The sequence below is a fragment of the Neofelis nebulosa genome, chromosome X (genome assembly GCF_028018385.1).
Source record: "Neofelis nebulosa isolate mNeoNeb1 chromosome X, mNeoNeb1.pri, whole genome shotgun sequence".
Taxonomy (NCBI): Eukaryota; Metazoa; Chordata; class Mammalia; order Carnivora; family Felidae; genus Neofelis; species Neofelis nebulosa.
In genome coordinates this window covers 125029127-125048057 of record NC_080800.1, presented here as the reverse complement: position 1 = coordinate 125048057, position 18931 = coordinate 125029127, and the positions used below count along the sequence as shown (strand labels likewise).

The following is an 18931-nucleotide window of genomic DNA, read 5'->3' as shown; positions in this document are numbered from 1 at the left end:
CCACTTCAGGAGGGGCCCTGTGGCAGCGGGAGGGAGTCAGATCCGCTGCCGGAGGTTTGGCTCCGCAGAAGCACAGAGTTGGGTGTTTGGGCGGAGCGAGCAAGTTCCCTGGCAGGAACTGGTTCCCTTTGGGATTTTGGCTGGGGGATGGGCGGGGGAGATGGCGCTGGTGAGTGCCTTTGTTCCCCGCCAAGCTGAGCTCTGCCGTCCGGGGGCTCAGCAGCTCTCCCTCCCTTTGTCCTCCAGCCTTCCCGCTTTCTGAGCAGAGCTGTTAACTTATGACCTCCCAGATGCTAAGTCGCGCCTGCTGTCGGAACACAGTCCGTCTGGCCCCTCCGCTTTTGCCAGACAGACTCGGGGGCTCTGCTTGGCCGGCGAGCCGCCCCTCCGCCCCGGCTCCCTCCCGCCAGTCCGTGGAGCGTGCACAGCCTCGCCGCCCTTCCTCCCCTCTTCCGTGGGCCTCTCGTCTGCGCTTGGCTCTGGAGACTCCGTTCTGCTAATCCTCTGGCGGTTTTCTGGGTTCTTTAGGCAGGTGTGAGTGGAATCTAAGTGATCAGCAGGACGCGCGGTAAGCCCAGCGTCCTCCTACGCCGCCATCTTCCGGAACTCTCTCTCTTCTATTCTTTTTGATGCATTTAACTCTAATTCATTTATTGTAACTGTTATAGACTTTACAATGTATGCATATTTTTATTCATACATTTGTCCAATTATATTGCCACTGTGCATTTAGGCTCTTTCCAAATTTTTGTTATTAAAAACACCAATACAAAAAACATTCTTATGTGTGTCTTATTGAGAATATGTTTGAGTTTGTTTCTGTAGGGTATCAACTTATAGATAAAATTTTTTATTTGTAGGCATTTTACATTTTTAACTTTTTTCAGATAGGGCCACATTACTCTCTTGATGGGTTTTTACCAATTTATAAGTCCACTGGTAACATATGAAAGGTCCATTTCTCTGCACTTTTGCTAATACTTTCTGTTGTTACACATTTTTTGCCATTCTGTTAGGTATGAAATCATGTCTAATTGATATTATTTGCACTTTCCTGGTTATCTTTGAGGGTAAGCATCCTTTTTATCCACTATGGCCATTAAAAACAAGTTGCCTTTGCCACCACCTCTATTACCACCACAGCAAAAGTAGAAACTCCATGCTGATCCTATTTCTTCATGTTGACACTTCTGAATTGAAGTATCCTGTGGGATGTGTGTGTGTGTGTGTGTGTGTGTGTGTGAGAGAGAGAGAGAGAGAGAGAGGTGTTTCTTAGATCACTAGTCTAACTCCAAGAAACACTGGTAATTTATTTTGATTCCTAATTTAGGAAGACAGAACTCATAATATGAGAATTTCTGCAAGATTTTATAGAAAGGCCAAACAAATGATAGTGAACAGTAATAAGTATGATGATAGATAGATATATAGATCTATTCTGCATTTTATTACTAGTTTTCTAAGGTATGTATGTGTGTGTTATAAATGTATTTCAAATCTTGCAACTTCTCTTTTGTCACCTATTAAGATGATTGCATGATTTTTCTCTTTAATCTCTTAATGCAGTTAATTCCATTGATAAGATTTTCTAAATATTAGGTCATCTTTACATTTCTTGAAAGAATTAAACTTGATAAAGATTTTTAAATACATCTATTGGTTTGTTTATTATTTTATTCATGATTCTTTGTATTTGTGTTCATAGGAGTTCCCAAATTAAACCACTTCTCCTTACCTTAACTGATAGTACTTTGGTTCAGGCCCCCATTGCCTCTAGCATACCCAGCTGCAACAAGCCCCTAACTGATTCCCCTGCCTCTATTCTTGTCATACTATAATCTATTCTCTACAGGATGGTAGTGATGATATATATAAAACACACACACACACACACACACACACACAGAACACTTTAATGGAGCCTCATGTATCCATCACCCAGTTCAAAAATTAATAGTTTTTGGCAAATCTTATTTCATCTGTATTCCTACCCCTCCCCACAACTGTTCCTTTATTTTGTCTCTTTTTCTTTATTAAACTTATCAGAAGTTTTCTATATTGTTATTTTCAAAGTAGCCTGTTTTGAGTTTTGTTCATCATGTGTATTATTTCTTTTTTGTTTTCTGTTTTACTGATTTTTGCATTTGTCTGCATCATTTTTTTCTTTCATCCTTCCTTCCTTCTCTCCCTCTCATCCATCCATACTTCCTTCTTTTTTTCTTATTAGAAGTTCATCAGATCCCCACCATCTATGGCCCAGACAGAGGAGCACACAGTATGGGGACTGACACACACATCGTGAGCAGTGAGAGGAAGTAGAGGCAGCAGGGTGACTCCAGGGAGTCTATGGATGGTTGGAGGTGCAAGGAGAGTGGGAAACAGGGGCAGAGACCAGAGATGCTCCTGCCACTACTGCACCCCCTGTCTTCCCCACAAATGTCAATTATCTTGTTCTTCACTTTACTTGGAGTACTCTGTGGTCCTTCTGGTTTCTTTAGGTAGATTAGTTTAGGCTTTTACTTTTTTTAAGGCTTTCTTTAAGGCTTCTTACAGCTATCAATTTCCTTCCAAGTACCACTTCAGTGTACTACTACAAGATTTCTTATTCTATAAGTATTTTTTTTATTGTTGTTTAATCTTAAGTATTTTATTTTTCTTTTTTTTTTAGTCTTAAGTATTTTCTAATATCCTTTATGTTTTTTTCTTTGCTTCTTGAAATTTTTATAGTGAGGTTTTCAATTTTCAAATGTAAAACTTTGTTATTAATTTCTAATTTATTACCTCATATTGAAAAAAGATAGTGTGGAGGTTATGAAATGTTTCTGTGTCTTGAGATTTGCTTTATGACTTAGCATATGATCACTTGTTTTTGGTAAAAAAAATTATGTTTTACTAAGTGTTAGGTAGATAAAGGATATCTATCTCTCTCTATATATATATATCTATATTAGCCCATCTTGTCAACTGGGTTGTTTACATATTTTAATCATGCAAATTTTTGGTCTGATTGTTCTTCCATTTTTTGAGAATCTAAGGTTTGTTACTTTCTCTTCATAATTCAAATTTTACCTTATGTATTTTGAGTCCACATTTCTTACACATAAAAATTTAGAGTTGTTATTTTTCCACTGAAGATACTTTATTTTTTAATGTAATGAGATATTTTATCCCAAAGAAAAAATGTTTATCTTACAGTCCACTCTGTCTGTACTTTATAGTTTTACCACTTTATTTTGATAGGATTTGCCCATATATATTTCTCTTACTTTACTTTTAACCTGTGTTTTTATGTTTATTTAGGTGTACCCTTGTGTGTGTGTGTGTGTGTATATATATATATATATATATATATATATATATATATATATATAATGTGGCTATACTGTTTATTTAACCTTAGAGTATATTAAGTTTCTACTATCTTATGTATTCTTTTTCCCATGTTTTTTCATGCTTTATTTTTTTCTTGTTTTCTATAGAATGAAGCATTTTCTATATTCCTAATTGTTTTTCGCTACTATTTTGTAAGTTTTACATTTTGTTTCTAGTACATTCTTTAGTGGTTACTTTAAATGTTTACATACATACGTGACCTAAAGTTTAATATCTTCACTCTCCTCCCAAATAATGCAATAATGCATTAACCAACATATTCCTACTCCCTCCTTCCATTAGGTTTACTTTAGTTATTTATTTTACCTAGTTTTTATAGTCCTTATTATTATTTGTAGAGAGCCATTATTTGTTTACCCATAAGTTTATTAATACTTGTGCTCACTATTCCTTCTTTCATCTTGCTGCAGTTTAAAAATTTTTTTAACATTTATTCATTTTTTGAGACTGAGAGGGACAGAGCACGAGCAGGGAATGGGCAGAGAGAGAGGGAGACACAGAATCAGAAGCAGGCTCCAGGCTCCAAGCTATCAGCACAGAGCTTGATGTGGGGCTCAAACTCACAGGCAGCGAGATCATGACTTCACCTGAAGTTGGACACTTAACAGACTGAGCCACCCAAGCACCCCTTTCTTGCTGCTGGTTTAATTTTCAACTACATAAAAAAACTCATTTTAGTAGTTCTTTTCATGAGGATTCATTCAATCTTTTATTTGTAAAACAAATATTTATACTTTCGGAAGCTCTTTGGTAGAAAGAGGTGCAAGATGGTGGAGTAGGAGGACCCTAGGCTCACTCCTTCCCATGTTTACAACTAGATATCATTTGCATCCAAGCCAATAAACTAGAGAGTGATCCAAAGACTGGCAGAACAAACTCCACTAAATGTAGACAAGAAGTGCATCAGAAAAATTAGATGGGCAGAACCAGTGTGGTAGGGAGATGTCTGTAGAAGGGAGGGAACTGTGATCATGGAGAGGGGAAAGCACCAGGGAGCCCACACAGGGAAAGTGAATCCCCATAATGTCTGGTCTTAAAAACCAGGGGAGTGAATTCCATGAGTTTATATAACAGTGGGACTTAGAGCCTGGAGCCTTAAAAGTCAACTGACTCAGCACTGGGCAAGCAGGGAGGGCAAGTGAGAGCCAGGTCACTACCCTTAAAGAGACAACGGATAGAGGAAAGGCAACATAGATGTGACAGCTTGCACAATTGGAAGAAGATCTGTTCATACTGATTTTGGAGTATATTGTATATTGGGGGACTTCTCTGGGAACAAAGCAGCTGGAAGGCACCTTATTCCTACCCCACTCTGCAGCATAAACTTAGAGCCACTTGTGAGAAGTGGCACTGCACAGACACTTGTGACTTAACCTAGAAGTGTGCCCTACCCACGAGTTCTCCAGAGGACTGGCCCACTTCAAGCCCACTAGCCTCTGACCTGGATTTAGCACAAATTTTGTTAGTACAACACATGCCCTGTGCAGCCACTGCCTCCCTGTGCTGCATCCCTGAAGCCACCATGCTTGGGGGTTCTTGCCTAGAGCTACTGGCTTAGTGCAAATTTTCTTAATGCCATGTGCACACCCTGCCCAGCTGCCATGTGCACAGATACCTTGTGCTCCTGGCCACCACTGATGCTGCATGCCACACCCCTGGATGTTTCTGTGCTTTGGGGGCTCAGTCTAGGACTAGTACCTTAGTGTAAATTTTGCTAATACCACCACCCTACCTCCAAGCCCTCCTACAGTCATGTCTCCTCAAAGCCAGACTGCCTTGGTCTCATGAACACAAGCAAGCAAAGCCCACAACAGGCAGAGAGTCAGTGAAGAAGTCTGGGTTGAAAGGGAAAGCTACTCAGACACAATAGCAGGATGCAAGCAACACACATAGGAGTTCTGGTGAACAGGGGACACTGCACTGCAGAGCACTACAGAACTTCTTCTTCATAAAGCCACCACTTTCAAAAGCAGAAGATGTTGCTGACTTTCTTAATACACAGAAACAGACACACAGAGGTAGACAAAATGAGGAGACAGAGGAAATTGTCCCAAATGAAAGAACACAACAAAACCACAGCAAGACATCTAAGAGAAAAACTAAAATAAATAATATGCTGGATAGAGAATTTAAAGCAATGATCATAAAGATACTCATTGGACTTGAGGAAAGAGTGCAGGATATCAGTGAGACAATTCACAAAGATAAAAAATAACATATCAGAGATGAAGAACTCTAGACATGCAATTAAAAATACAATAGATGGAATACACAGTAGGCTACAGGAAGCAGAGGATCATATCAGTGACCTGGAGGATAGAGTAATGTAAATCATCAAGCTGAACAGATAAGAGACAAATACTGCGTAATGAGAATAGACTTAAGGAACTCAGTGACTCCATCAACCATAACAACACTCACATTTTAGGGATCCCAGAAGATATAGAAAAGAGGGCAGGAAATGTATTCAAAGAAATAATAGCTGAAAACTTCCCAAATCTGGAGAGGGAAATAGAGATCCAGATTCAGGATGCAAAGAGATCCCCCAACAAATTCAACTCAAGGAAGTCCATACCAAGACACACAGCAATAAAATGACAAAAAAAAGTGATAAAGAATTTTAAAAGTTGTAAGAGAAAAGAAGATGATTACATACAAAGGAAACCCAATAAGGTGATCAGCTGATTTTTCAGCAGAAACTTTGCAGGCTAGAAGGGAATGGCAGGATATATTCGAAATGCTGAAAGGGAAAAATCTGCAGCCTAGAATATTCTATGCAACAAGGCTATCATTCAGAATAGAAGAAGAGATGAAGAGTTTCTCAGATAAACAAAATCTAAAGGAACTCATGACAGCTAAACCACCCCTACAAGAAATACTAAAGGGGACCCTTTGAAGGGAAAGAAAAGACCATAAGTAGGAGTAAGGAAAGTAGAAAACAAAAAGGCAGTAAAAATAAGTATACCCGTAAAAATCAGTCCAGGAATTAATAAAATAAAAGGATGTAAAATATGATACCAACTATTTGAAACAAGGAGGGGGAAGAGTAAAGAATGAGTTCAAAATTAAGTGATCATCATTTTCTTAATTTAGACTGCTATTTGCAAATGGTATATATAAAAATGTAAGTGAAGTAAATGCTCCAATCTCCAATCAAAGACATAGGGTGTCAGAGTGGATTAAAAAAAAAAAAAACAAGACCCCATCCATATGCTGCTTACAAACACTCATTTCAGACCTAAAGACACATGCAGATTGAAAGTGAGGGGATGGAGAAACATTTGTCATGCAACTGGATGTCAAAAGAAAGCCAGAGTAGCAATATTTATTGCTAAAGAAAGTCTATAAACAGACACAAAGAAGGACACTATAAAATAATAAAGTGGACAATCCAACTCGAAGAACAATTGTAAATATTTATGTATCCAACATGTCAGCACCCAAATACATAAAACAGTTAATAATAAACATAAAGGAACTAATTGATAGTAATACAATAATGGTAGGGGACTTTAACCACACACAGCAATGGACAGATCATGTAAACAGAAAATCAACAAGGAAACAGTGGCTTTCAGTGATACACTGAACTAGATGGATTTAACAGATATGTTCAGAACAGTCCATCATAAAACATCAGAATACACATTCTTTTCAAGTGTACATGTACCATTCTCCAGAATAGATCACATATTAGGCCATAAAACAAGTCACAACAATTCAAAAAGAAGTAATACCATGCATCTTTTCTGACCACAATGCTATGAAACTGGAAATCAACAAGAAAAAATCTGGAAAGAGCATAAATTTATGGAGATTAAATAACATGCTACCAGACAATGAATGGGTCAACAAAGAAATCAAAGAAGAAATCAAAAAGCACATAGAAACAAATGAAAATGAAAACACAATAGTCCAACTTCCTTGGGATGCAGCAAAAGCATTCCTATGAGGGAAGTTTATAGCAATACAGGCTTACCTCAAGAAGCAAGAGATATCTCAACCTAACCTTACACCTAAAGGAGCTAGATAAAGAACAAGAAACAATTCTAAAACCAGCCGAAAGAAGGAAAGAATAAAAATTAGAGCATAGATAAATGATATAGAAATTAAAATGCAATTAAATAGATCAATGAAGCCAGGAGCTGGTTATTTGAAAAGATCAACAAAATTAATAAGCCTCTAGCCAGACTCATCAAAAGAGAAATATTGAGAGAGAGAGAGAGAGAGAGAGAGAGAGAGAGAGAGAGAGAAGTACTCAAAATCAGAAATAAAAGAGGAGAAATAGCAACTAACACCACAGAAATACAAACAATTGTAAAAGAATATTATGAAAAACTATATGTCGTTAAATTAGACAATCTAGAAGAAATGGATAAATTCCTAGAAGCATAAAATCTAAAACTGAACTAGGAAGAAATAGAAAATTTTAACAGACTGATTATCAGCAAGGAAATTGAATGAATGGGATTCAATTCATTTTTCAATGAATTGAAAAAATTCCAAACAAACAAAGGCCAGGACCAGATGGCTTCCCAGGGAAATTCTACCAAACTTTTAAAGAAGAGTTAAAACCTATTCCTCTCAATCCCCAAAAATAGAAGGGAAACTTCCAAATTTGTTCTATGAGGCTAATGTCACCCTGATCCCAAAACCATATAAAGATACCACAAAAAAGGAAAACTACAGGCCAATATCTCTCATGAACATGGATAAAAAAAATCCTAAACAAAATATTAGCAAACAGAATCCAACAATACATTAAAAAATCATTTATTACCATCAAGTGGAATTTATTCCCAGAAGGCAGGTGATTCAGTATTTGTAAATCAATTAATGTGATACATCATATTAAAAAAGAAATTTGTAAATTAATGTGATACATCATAGTAAGAGAAGAAATTTGTCATCAATGTGATATATCATATTAATAAAAGAAAGGGTAAAAACTACATGATTATTTCAAAAGACACAAAAAGCATTTCACAAAGTACAACATCCATTCATGACAAAAGCCCTCAACAAAGTAGGTTGAGAGGGACTATACCTCAGTAAAATAAAGGCCACATATGAAAATCCCACAGTCAATGTCATATTCAATGGGAAAAAACTGAGGCATTTCCTTAAAGTCAGGAACAAGACAAAGATGTCCACCCTCACCACTTTTATTTAACATAGTACTGGAAGTCCTAGCCACAGCAATTAGACAACAAAAAGAAATAAAAAGTATCAAATCGGTAAGGAAGAAGTAAAATTTTCAGTATTTGCAGATGACATGATACTATGTATAGAAAACCCTAAAGACTCCACCAAAAAACTGTTAGAACTTATTAATGATTTCAGTAAAGCCACAGGATACAAAAATCAATGTGCAGAAACCTGTTGCATTTGTATATACTAATAATGAAACAGTAAGAAAACAATCCCATTGGGACACCTGTGTGGCTCAGTTGGCTAAGTGTCCAACTCTTGGTATTGGCTTGGATCATGATCTCACAGTTCATGAGTTCAAGCCCCATGTTGGGCTCTGCATGGACAGAGCAGGGCCTGCTTGCAATCCTGTCTCTCCCTCTCTCTACCCCACCCCCACTTGTGCTCATTTGCTCTCTCTCTAAAAATAAATAAACTTAAAAAAAAAGAGAACAATCCCATTTACAATCACATCCCAAATAGTAAGATATCTAGGAACAAACCTACCCAAAGAGGTGAAAGGCATGTACTCTGAACACTATAAAACATTGATGCAAGAAATTGAAGACGAAGAAATGGAAAGCCATTCTATTCCAATGGATTGGAAGAACAAATATTGTTAAAAGGTCTATATTAGCCAAAACAATCTACAGATTTAATGCAATCCCTATAAAAATACCAACAACATTTTCCACAGAACTAGAACAAACAATCCTAACATTTATATGGAACCACAAAAACACCGATAGCTAAAGTAATTTTGAGAAAGAGAAGCAAAACAGGAGGTATCACAATTCCAGATTTAAAGTTATATTACAAAGCTGTAGTAATCAAAACAGTATGGTAATGGCACAGAAATAGACACATAGATTAATTCAGCAGAGTAAAAGACCCCAAAGTAAACCCACAATTATATGGTCAACTAATCAACAAAGGAGGCAAGAATATCGATTGGGAAAAAGTCTCTTCAACAAATGGTGTTGGGAAGACTGGACAGTACCATGCAAAAGAATGAAATTGAACACTTTGTTACACCATACAAAAAAAAACCCTCAAAATGGATTAAAGACCTAAATGTGAGACCTGAAATCATAAAAATTCTAGAAGAGACCTCAAGTAGTAATGTCTGAGACATGAACCATAGCAATATTTTTCTAGATATGTCTCCTGAGGCAAGGGAATAGTCCTGTACTATTGGGACAACATAGAAATAAAAATCTTTTGCACAGCAAAGGAAACAACCAACAAAAATGAAAGGCAACCTAGTGAATGGGAGAAGGTATTTGCAAAGGACATATCCAAAAAGGGTTAAAAATGGAATTACCCTATGACCCAGCAATTGCACTACTAGGCATTTATCCAAAGGATACAAAAACGCTGATTCAAAGGGGTACATGCACCCCAATGTTTATAGCAGAATTATCAGCAATAGCTAAATTATGGAAAGAGTCCAGATGTCTGTTGACTGATGAATGGATAAAAAAGATGTGGCATACACACACACACACACACACACACACACACACACACACACACACACAATGGAATATTACTCAGCAATCAAAAGAAATGTCATCTTGCCATTTGCAACAACATGGGTGGAACTAGGGTGTATTATGCTATGTGAAATAAGTTAAATACAAATACCATATGATTTTACTCATGAGCAATTCAAGATGCAAAAAAAGATGAAAATAGGGAAGGAAAGGGAAGGAAAAATAAAATATGATAAAAACAGAGGGAAGCAAACCATAAAAGACTGTTAACTATAGAAAACAAACTGAGGGTTGCTGGAGGGGAGATGTGTGTGGGATGGGCTAAATTGGGTGATGGACATTAAGGACATCACTTTTTGGGATGGACACTGGGTATTATATGTAAGTGATGAATCACTACATTCTCCTAAAATCAATACTACACTGTGTGTTAACTAACTTGAATTTAAATAAAATCTTGGAAGGGAGAGAAAGGGTTAGTACCCAAAATATATAAACAACTGGCACAACTCAACACCAAAAAAACCCCAAATAATCCAATTAAAAAATGGGCTGAAGATATGAACAGGCATTTCTCCAAAGAAGACATACAGATGGCTAAAAGACACATGAAAAGATGGTCATTATCACTTAAAATCAGGGAAATGCAAATCAAAACTACAATGACATATTACTTCATACCTGCTAGAATGGCTAAAATTAAAAACATAAGAAACAACAAGTATTGGTGAGGACGTGGAGTAAAAGGAATCCTACTGCACTGTTGGTCAGAATGCAAACTGATGTAGTCACTATGGAAAGCAGTATGGAAGTTTATCAAAAAGTTAAAAATACAACTATCCTATGTTCCAGTAATCAATCACACTTCTGGATTTTCTCCCCAAAATGCAAAAAAAAATATTTATTTGAAAGGAAACATGTTTAAAGAAGCATTATTTACAATAGCCAAATTATGGAAGCAGCCCAAGTATCCACTGATAGGTGAATGGATAAGGAAGATGTGGTATATTTACACAATGGAATATTACTCGGCCATAAAAAAGAATGAGGTCTTGCCATTTGCAATGACATCATGGAGCTAGAGAGTATAAAGCTAAGCAAAATAAGTCAGAGACAAATAACATATGATCTCATTCATATGTGTAATTTAAGAAACAAAAACAAAGCAGTAAAGTGAAGAGAGAGGGAGAGAGAGAGAGAGAGAGAGAGAGAGAGAGAGAGAGAGAGAAACAAAAAAACAGGCTCTTAATTATAGAGAAGAAACTGATGACTACCTGAGGGGAGGGGAGGGGAATAGGTGAAATAGGTGATGGAGATTAAGGAGTGCATTTGTCATGATAAACACTAGGTGATGTGTGGAATTGTGGAATTACTATATTGTATACCAGGATCTAATATAATACTCTATGTTAACTAAAGTAGAATTGAAATAAAAATTTAAAAATATTTATAGAGCACCTAATATATACCAGGTAGCGTTTTAGGTACTAGAGATACAGCATATATCTCTATATAAAATAAATAAATAAAACAATAAAACAAAGTCTCTGCTCCCACCAAACTTCCAGACTAGTGGAATGAAAGAAACAGTGACCAAATAAAAATACATTTTGTCAGTGCTATCTGACAAAATAATGCACAAAGAAAAATAATGCATGGTAAGGGAAAGGGGAATTACTGTTTATGTTGGTATGTTCAAGGAATGCTTCTTTGACATGAATACTTCTGAATAAGATCTGAATGCTGTGATTGACCCAGACATGAAAATATCTTATTTCATTTACCTAAAATTGTCTATATTTCAACCTGCTCTTAAATGATAATTGAATTGGCTATAGAATCCTTTGGCTTCTGTTATTGTTTTCACAAAGTCTTCTATCAGTGAAATTGTTGTTTCTTTATAAGTAATATGCCTTTTCTATTTTGCTGTTTTTGGGATCTTCTTTTTGGTATTCTTCAAATCCACTATGTGTTGGCTTGGGTCTTTTTTATTATATTGAGATTGCAACTCATTATGGTTCTCAAAGCTAGGGATGTATATATTTCAACAATTGTAAGAAACTGTCATCTATTAGTACTTTAAATATCATTTCTCCACATTTTCTCTATTATCTAACCTTATAATTTTATTAGATTATGCTGAATCTTTTCCTTTTATCCTCCTGTTACTATACTTCTTTTTCATGATTTTTTCATCATTTATCTGTCTGAAATGTGCACTGAACAATTTTTCTTCATATCCATTCTCCAGTTTACTAATCTCTCTTCATTGTTGTCTAATCATTTATATAATGTATCCATTGAGCTTTTATTTTCAATGACTATATTTCTTTTACAGATTATGTATTTTATTTTTAGTATTTATTTATTTATGAGTGAGTGAGAGAGAGCACGTGCAAGTCAGTGAGGGTCAGAGAAAGGGGGAGAGAGAGAATGCCAAGCAGGCTCTGTGCCACCAGCACAAATCCCAATGTAGAGCTGAAAATCACTAACTGTGAGATCATGACCTGAGCCAAAACCAAGAGTCAGATATTTAACCAACGGAGCCACCCAGGTACCCCTACAGATTGTTTATTTTATTTACTTTTTAAAATTTTTTTAAACATTTATTTATTTTTGAGACAGAGAGAGACAGAGCATGAACGGGGGAGGGTCAGAGAGAGAGGGAGACACAGAATCTGAAACAGGCTCCAGGCTCTGAGCTGTCAGCACAGAGCTCGATGCGGGGCTCGAACTCACGGACCGTGAGATCATGACCTGAACTGAAGTCAGCCGCTTAACCGACTGAGACACCCAGGTGCCCCACGATTGTTTATTTTAAATAAACCTTTTTTTTTAAATTTGTTTTTTCTTGCTCCTACCCCATAATGTCTGGATTTTATGTTCTTAATCCCTCTTTTGATGCCTTTATCATTTAAATTTTTAAAAATTTTTTAAAGTTTTTTTTATTTTTATTTTGAGAGAGAATGAGAGTGAGAGAACATGAGCAGGGGAGGGGCAGAGAAAGAGAGGGAGAGAGAATCCCAAGCAGGCTCTGCACTGTCAGCACAGAGCCTGATGCGGGGCTCAGTCTCACAAACTGTGAGATTTTGACCTGAGCCTAAATCAAGAGTCAGAGGCTTAACAGACTGAGCCACCCAGGTGCCCCCTTTATTATTTTAATTTAGTTCCTTTACAGTATCTATTTGATTGTTATATGAAGTTCTTTGAGGAGGTTTAATTCAGTTATATGTTTTATCAGCGGACTCTCACTCATGACCACTTCCTTATGTGTTCTGTGAGCTTATTTTCAGCAAGCATTTATTTGTGGTCATCCTTCCAGGGTGTTTTTGTTTGCTTTTTCAAGTCAATAAAGAGGTATCCCCACATTGTGGCAAATTCCTATGTTAATTTTTCAGTTTGTAAACTCAAAACCAGGAAGATACTGTGTATTTAATCATCAATGCCATATAAGATTAGGCTTAAGGTTGCTAAATTTCAGTAGAAATGCTTCCCCTAAGCCTCTCTAATTCAGAAACCATGCTTGGATAGACAAATTTCCTTTTTTGAATTTTCATGTTGTGGACTGGTTTTGTCTACTTCATTTTATTTATCACCCTTTTGCTTAGTTGGAGCCATTCAGGGTCTTGGTTTTATGTGGGAGTCTAGTTCCAGCTTTTACTTGGTGTAATTTTTGATAAAAACTTTTCTGGCTCTCAAAAGTATCTCAGTTTAGACAATATTTATATAATCTTCTAATCCTTAGTCAAGAATGTACTCGGTATGCTGGAGGAGGAGAAAAGCCAGACTGGCTAATTTGTAGAGGAAAGAATGGTTAGAGAAGAGCTCAGAGAAGAAGGGAAGATGAAGTGCTTTCTAGGTAAGGGAAAGATATTGAAATTTATTTCAGATGTGATTAAAAGGCATTAAGGGATTTTAAGCCATAGGTTTTTAGGCAGCTCTGGCTGCTTCTTAATTTTACATAGTTATCTAAAAGTATCCCCCATGCCTTGTGTAGTTTAGTGGCCAAATATTTGGGCAAGGTTTGCACTCAGATTTGGGGACTCACCATCTCAGTGTTTCTCTTGCTTCCAGGGCTTTCTCCTGAATTTTTAGCTTTTTGGCCAGCCTTGGACTCTATCCCCTGAGATATTAAGCCAACGCATTTCGCAATTTCTGTCAATCTTACAAACATTACTCAGCACAGTTTTGTCATCTGTCATTTAGTGGAAGACTTCCCTATGGTTTCAGCCTGAATTTTTTTTTTTTAACAGAGTCCCAGAATCTTACTCATGTGTGTATAGTGTAATGGTCAGCCAATATTTGGGGCAGAGTATATATGCAGATTTGGGATCCCATCCCTTCTGTAATTCTCTTGGTTCCAAGAGTACCACCCCTAAATTTCCATATTATCGGCCATCTTGAGCCAGTAAACCTGTGTTATCTGCCACAAGAATTCTAGTTTGGGGGGAACACCCATTGCTGCTGCCATCTTTCAAGAGTAAATTTTCTTCAAGTTTTTGTCTGCTTTCAGTTGTGCCCCATTGCTTTTCAATAGGTTCAGCCTCCTTCCCTGCCTCCTTCTCCTCCTATCTCTCTAATATATATGTTCAAATTTTATAATAGTTACAAGAAAGTATAACAAACAATTTGGTCTGCTATTACCAAAAGCTGAAACATTTATTGTTATTTTAAATTGTGTTTAGATTAAGAACAACTTTGAAATTTTTTTCATGTTTATTAGCAATTTTATCCATTTTATTATTTTTCGGTAATGTAATTTACCAATTTGTCTATTTGTCTATTTGTTTTGATCTTATTTATAGGTAAGAGTTCCTTATTTATTGAAGATAATAATATATGAACTCATCAGATGTTTTGTGAGGCTCAAATGTGTTTTAAAATTTAAGGTTTTGCTTTTATGGTGGTTTTATATTGGCCTTTAATCTTCATATGGGATCATTTAATAGACAAGGCAAAGAGTTTGTTCTTATTAGAGATGCCAGTGCATAGAGAAAGAAACTCTTGCCTTTCCATAAGGCAAAGTCTTGTGGTCAGCTTGTATGATGTGCATGGCAGTGTTGGCAGTCACCTTTCTAAGCAAAATATTGTCAGATGTATTATTTTCATACTTATGGATCACCATACATTATTTTTCAATCATGACCATTTGCCATACTTACCAGTAAGTACTGTAAATAGACTGCTGCTTCTGTGCATTGGAAGAAATCTTGCAAAGTGATTAATACTCGCTAAGGGCACTGTGGGTCATCACCAGAACTATGTTCAAACATTGTCCTCTCTCTTTTTGTCCCTAGGAGTACACCATTGATGTATTTTTTCGACAGACATGGCATGATGAAAGACTTAAATTTGATGGACCCATGAAGATCCTTCCCCTGAACAATCTCCTGGCTAGTAAGATCTGGACACCTGACACCTTCTTTCACAATGGCAAGAAATCAGTAGCCCATAACATGACCACACCTAACAAGCTGCTCAGACTGGTGGACAATGGAACGCTCCTCTACACAATGAGGTTAGAGAGTGATGCCCCCCCATCTAAAGTATACTGGGGGTAGGACTGGGCTTGAAAGTAGCATGTTTTAAGCTATCCATCAAAAAGTCTATCAAGTTTACATATTATAAATGCACATATAAGTATATACTTAACATATTTGCAGGTATACACATTCACAGACATATATTATAGATACACATATAAATGTAGTTGGACATATGAACATTCTCATATACAGATATATGTTCATGATATATAAATGTATGCATACTCAGAGACACGTGGATTAACACATAAGCATATACATTCAAGGACACTTAAATACACAAACCCATAGCCATATATACAGGCAGAACACTGTGACAGTCATAATGGACTGTTTAATTGCAGCAACAAACTTCCCCTATGATGCAGAATTGTGAGAATCAAATGAGATAATGGTGGATATTTTCTGAACCATACAATGTTATAGACAATATATACACAAAATTATAGCAACACATATTTTATCCCACGTTGCCTGGGAATGCTGAGGAGTTTGATGTAAATGAGGTTTCCAAACAAGAATGTTTCTTTTAAATATCATTTATATACTTATACATATATATGTATATATACTTATATGTATATGTATTTATAAGCTTATACTTATATATATGTATATGTATATACTTATATGTAATATATACTTATTACATATATATACTTATATACTTATATATACTTATATGTATGAGCTGATACATATACATATAAGTATATACATGTATATTTATAAGTGTATATACACATATATATGTATAAGTATATATATACACATATATACATATATATATAATATGTATAAGTCTATATAATGTACATATATACATATATATGTATAATTTTGCGTTCAAAAAGAATGACTTTAAAAACATTTTCAGTTCCATAATATTCTTTGATCCAACACTAAAAAACTTTCTTGATTCTTGTTTTATGTTTTTGCTACTTCCTGTGCTATCAGTTGTTCTGTAGCTCCCTTCCACATTAATGAGTTTCAGTTTTAAGTAGCTGAATTAACACTATTGAATGGAAAAAATGTGATCCTTCAGTGCAGATTCTGTGGCTGTTTTTAAATTTGAGTATTTGTTATTTTGTACAATAAAACTGAAATAATACAGGCCTGGTAAACATGTAATGAATACACAAAGTATCCTTGCCCATATGCTAGTCCTTAGTTACTTCAAATTTGCTATTTATTGTTTCTCCTGAAAAAATTTGGTAGCTAAGAATATAGGCAAAGAAGAATGGATAGCAAGTGGATAATTAAGAGAAAAGTTGAATTAAAGAGGAGGAGCTGAGACACTAGAGGAGAGATGAGAATAGAAGCGAGAATGATGGAGAAAAGAAAGAAGGAAAGTGGATATAAAAGGGAAAAAGAAGGTGGAGAGAGGAAGGAAGTATAATCCAGAAGAAAGGTCAATAAAATTAGCATATATATTTTATTGATCTCTTCCCATAGCTTATATATTTACATATATGTTGTATATATGTTTATATGTGTATGTTGCTCCTGGTTATTAGTATTAACATTCATTTTTGTACTATTAGAATGTAGTGAAGAAAATTGTTGGTATAAAGTGAAAGAAAGAGAGGAAGGACATTGTATGCAGAGAAAACCAAGTAAGCAGTTATAGGAAATGGAATGGTTTCTTTCAACAAAAGCAAGATAATGAGGTGGTCAGTTTTTAATTTTATATATGGCACTCTAGTTACTGTTGAAAGGATGTATTTGAAGAGAACAAAACTGGAATTAGGGAAAATGGTTAGTAGATAGCTTAAATAGTCTAGGCAAATGGTAGTGAAATTCTAATTCAGAGCAGCTGATTAAGATGGAGAAGGAGAAATACACTGAGGAAATAGTAAAAATGGCCAATGTTAGAATGACAGGGGGGACAGGAGTCAAGGTAGTAAATACTCAAATAACATGGGTGAATGATGGTGCTACAAAATAGGGCAGATCATATAAAACAGGAGAAATTTAGATAGGAAAATCTTTAAGGTTAATTTTGGGCAAGATAAGATTTAAAAGATTGTAGATTATCCAGGGACAAGGGTATAATAGTAGTTAGATATACAAATCTTAAGATTAAAAGACAGATACAAGCTAGAGATGTGAATTTTGGTATTGTCAGCATATTGGGACAACCATGTGAATGGATGTGCTCACTTTAGGAAAGTATGCAGAGTGAGAAAATCATACCAAGGATCAAATCATGTAGCATCATTATTACAGCAGAAGTGGAGAAAGAGGAACCTATGAAGGACCAAGAAGAAAAAGTAAGGAAGGTGTTAATAGAACTCCCAGTGTACAGTATCTTGAAATCTAAGTGTGATAGTACTGCTACTTTCAGTATTTCCAACTCAAGTCTTTCTGGTACATGGTAGTATTTTACTTCCATATAGCCTTGCAGTTAGGCATGTATAGGTGACTTTGACTAACCAAATGTGACTGGAAATAACATGTGTCGTTTCTGAGGGAGGTTGGGAAACTTTTAAGAGCAGTACATAATTTTCCATGTTCCTCTCCCCTGGCCACAGTGAGTAGCATTATGCCAGGTGGCCTTGACTCTATCATTCTGTGTCCCTTATTCAAGATGTTATAGAAGAGAATGCCCCTCCCCACAACCTGAGATAGACATGTAGTGTGAGTGAGAAATAAATCTCTGTTGTTTTAGGACACTCAAATTTTAGCATTTGTTGTTACTGCATGTTAATCTAACCTATTTTGACTGATATATCAAAGGAGTAAAGGGCTTCAAAAAAGAATACAGTGATCAATAATAATAACACCAGTAACAGCTAAGTATAAATGTTAACATCAATATAGTATTTATAATGTGCTATGGACAGTTCTTATCACTCCACTTTTATAAACTAATGACTTTGTAAGATAGGTACTATTATTTCCACTTTACAGTTGAGGAAACTGAGACAAGAGTGGGTAAGAAAAATTTTAGGATCACCTAGGGAGTAAATGGTTGATCCATCATTCATACTCTGGCAGTTTTGCTGCAAGTTCATCCTCTTTACTATTATTTATACATTTTTACAACATTTTTGATTATTACAAAGAGATCAAGAATATAGAGAATTAAATGTATTAGGTTTGGCAACATAGAAGGCATTGGCATTCTTCACATACACTATTTCAATGTATTATTTAGTGTACTAGTGAGTTTTTAGGAGTTGGCATAGAAGTAGTGAAGATAATAAATAAAGAAAATACTTTCTGGGAGCTTGTTTGAAAATGAAAGATACATTCGGGGCAAAATAGTTGCTTTTTTAAATGTAGAGACTTGCACTTATTTGT

General features: G+C 35.8%; 1 protein-coding gene across 3 annotated transcripts in view; it reads left to right on the top strand.

Moving 5' to 3' along the window:
• The window catches only part of GABRA3 (gamma-aminobutyric acid type A receptor subunit alpha3), a 307132-nt gene that overhangs the window by 218927 nt on the left and 69274 nt on the right, over positions 1-18931 (top strand). For all 3 annotated transcript variants that reach the window (XM_058712480.1, XM_058712478.1, XM_058712477.1), the window contains one exon: positions 15377-15597. In XM_058712480.1, the coding sequence (XP_058568463.1) occupies positions 15377-15597 (221 nt within the window). The remainder of the gene's footprint in view (positions 1-15376; positions 15598-18931) is intronic.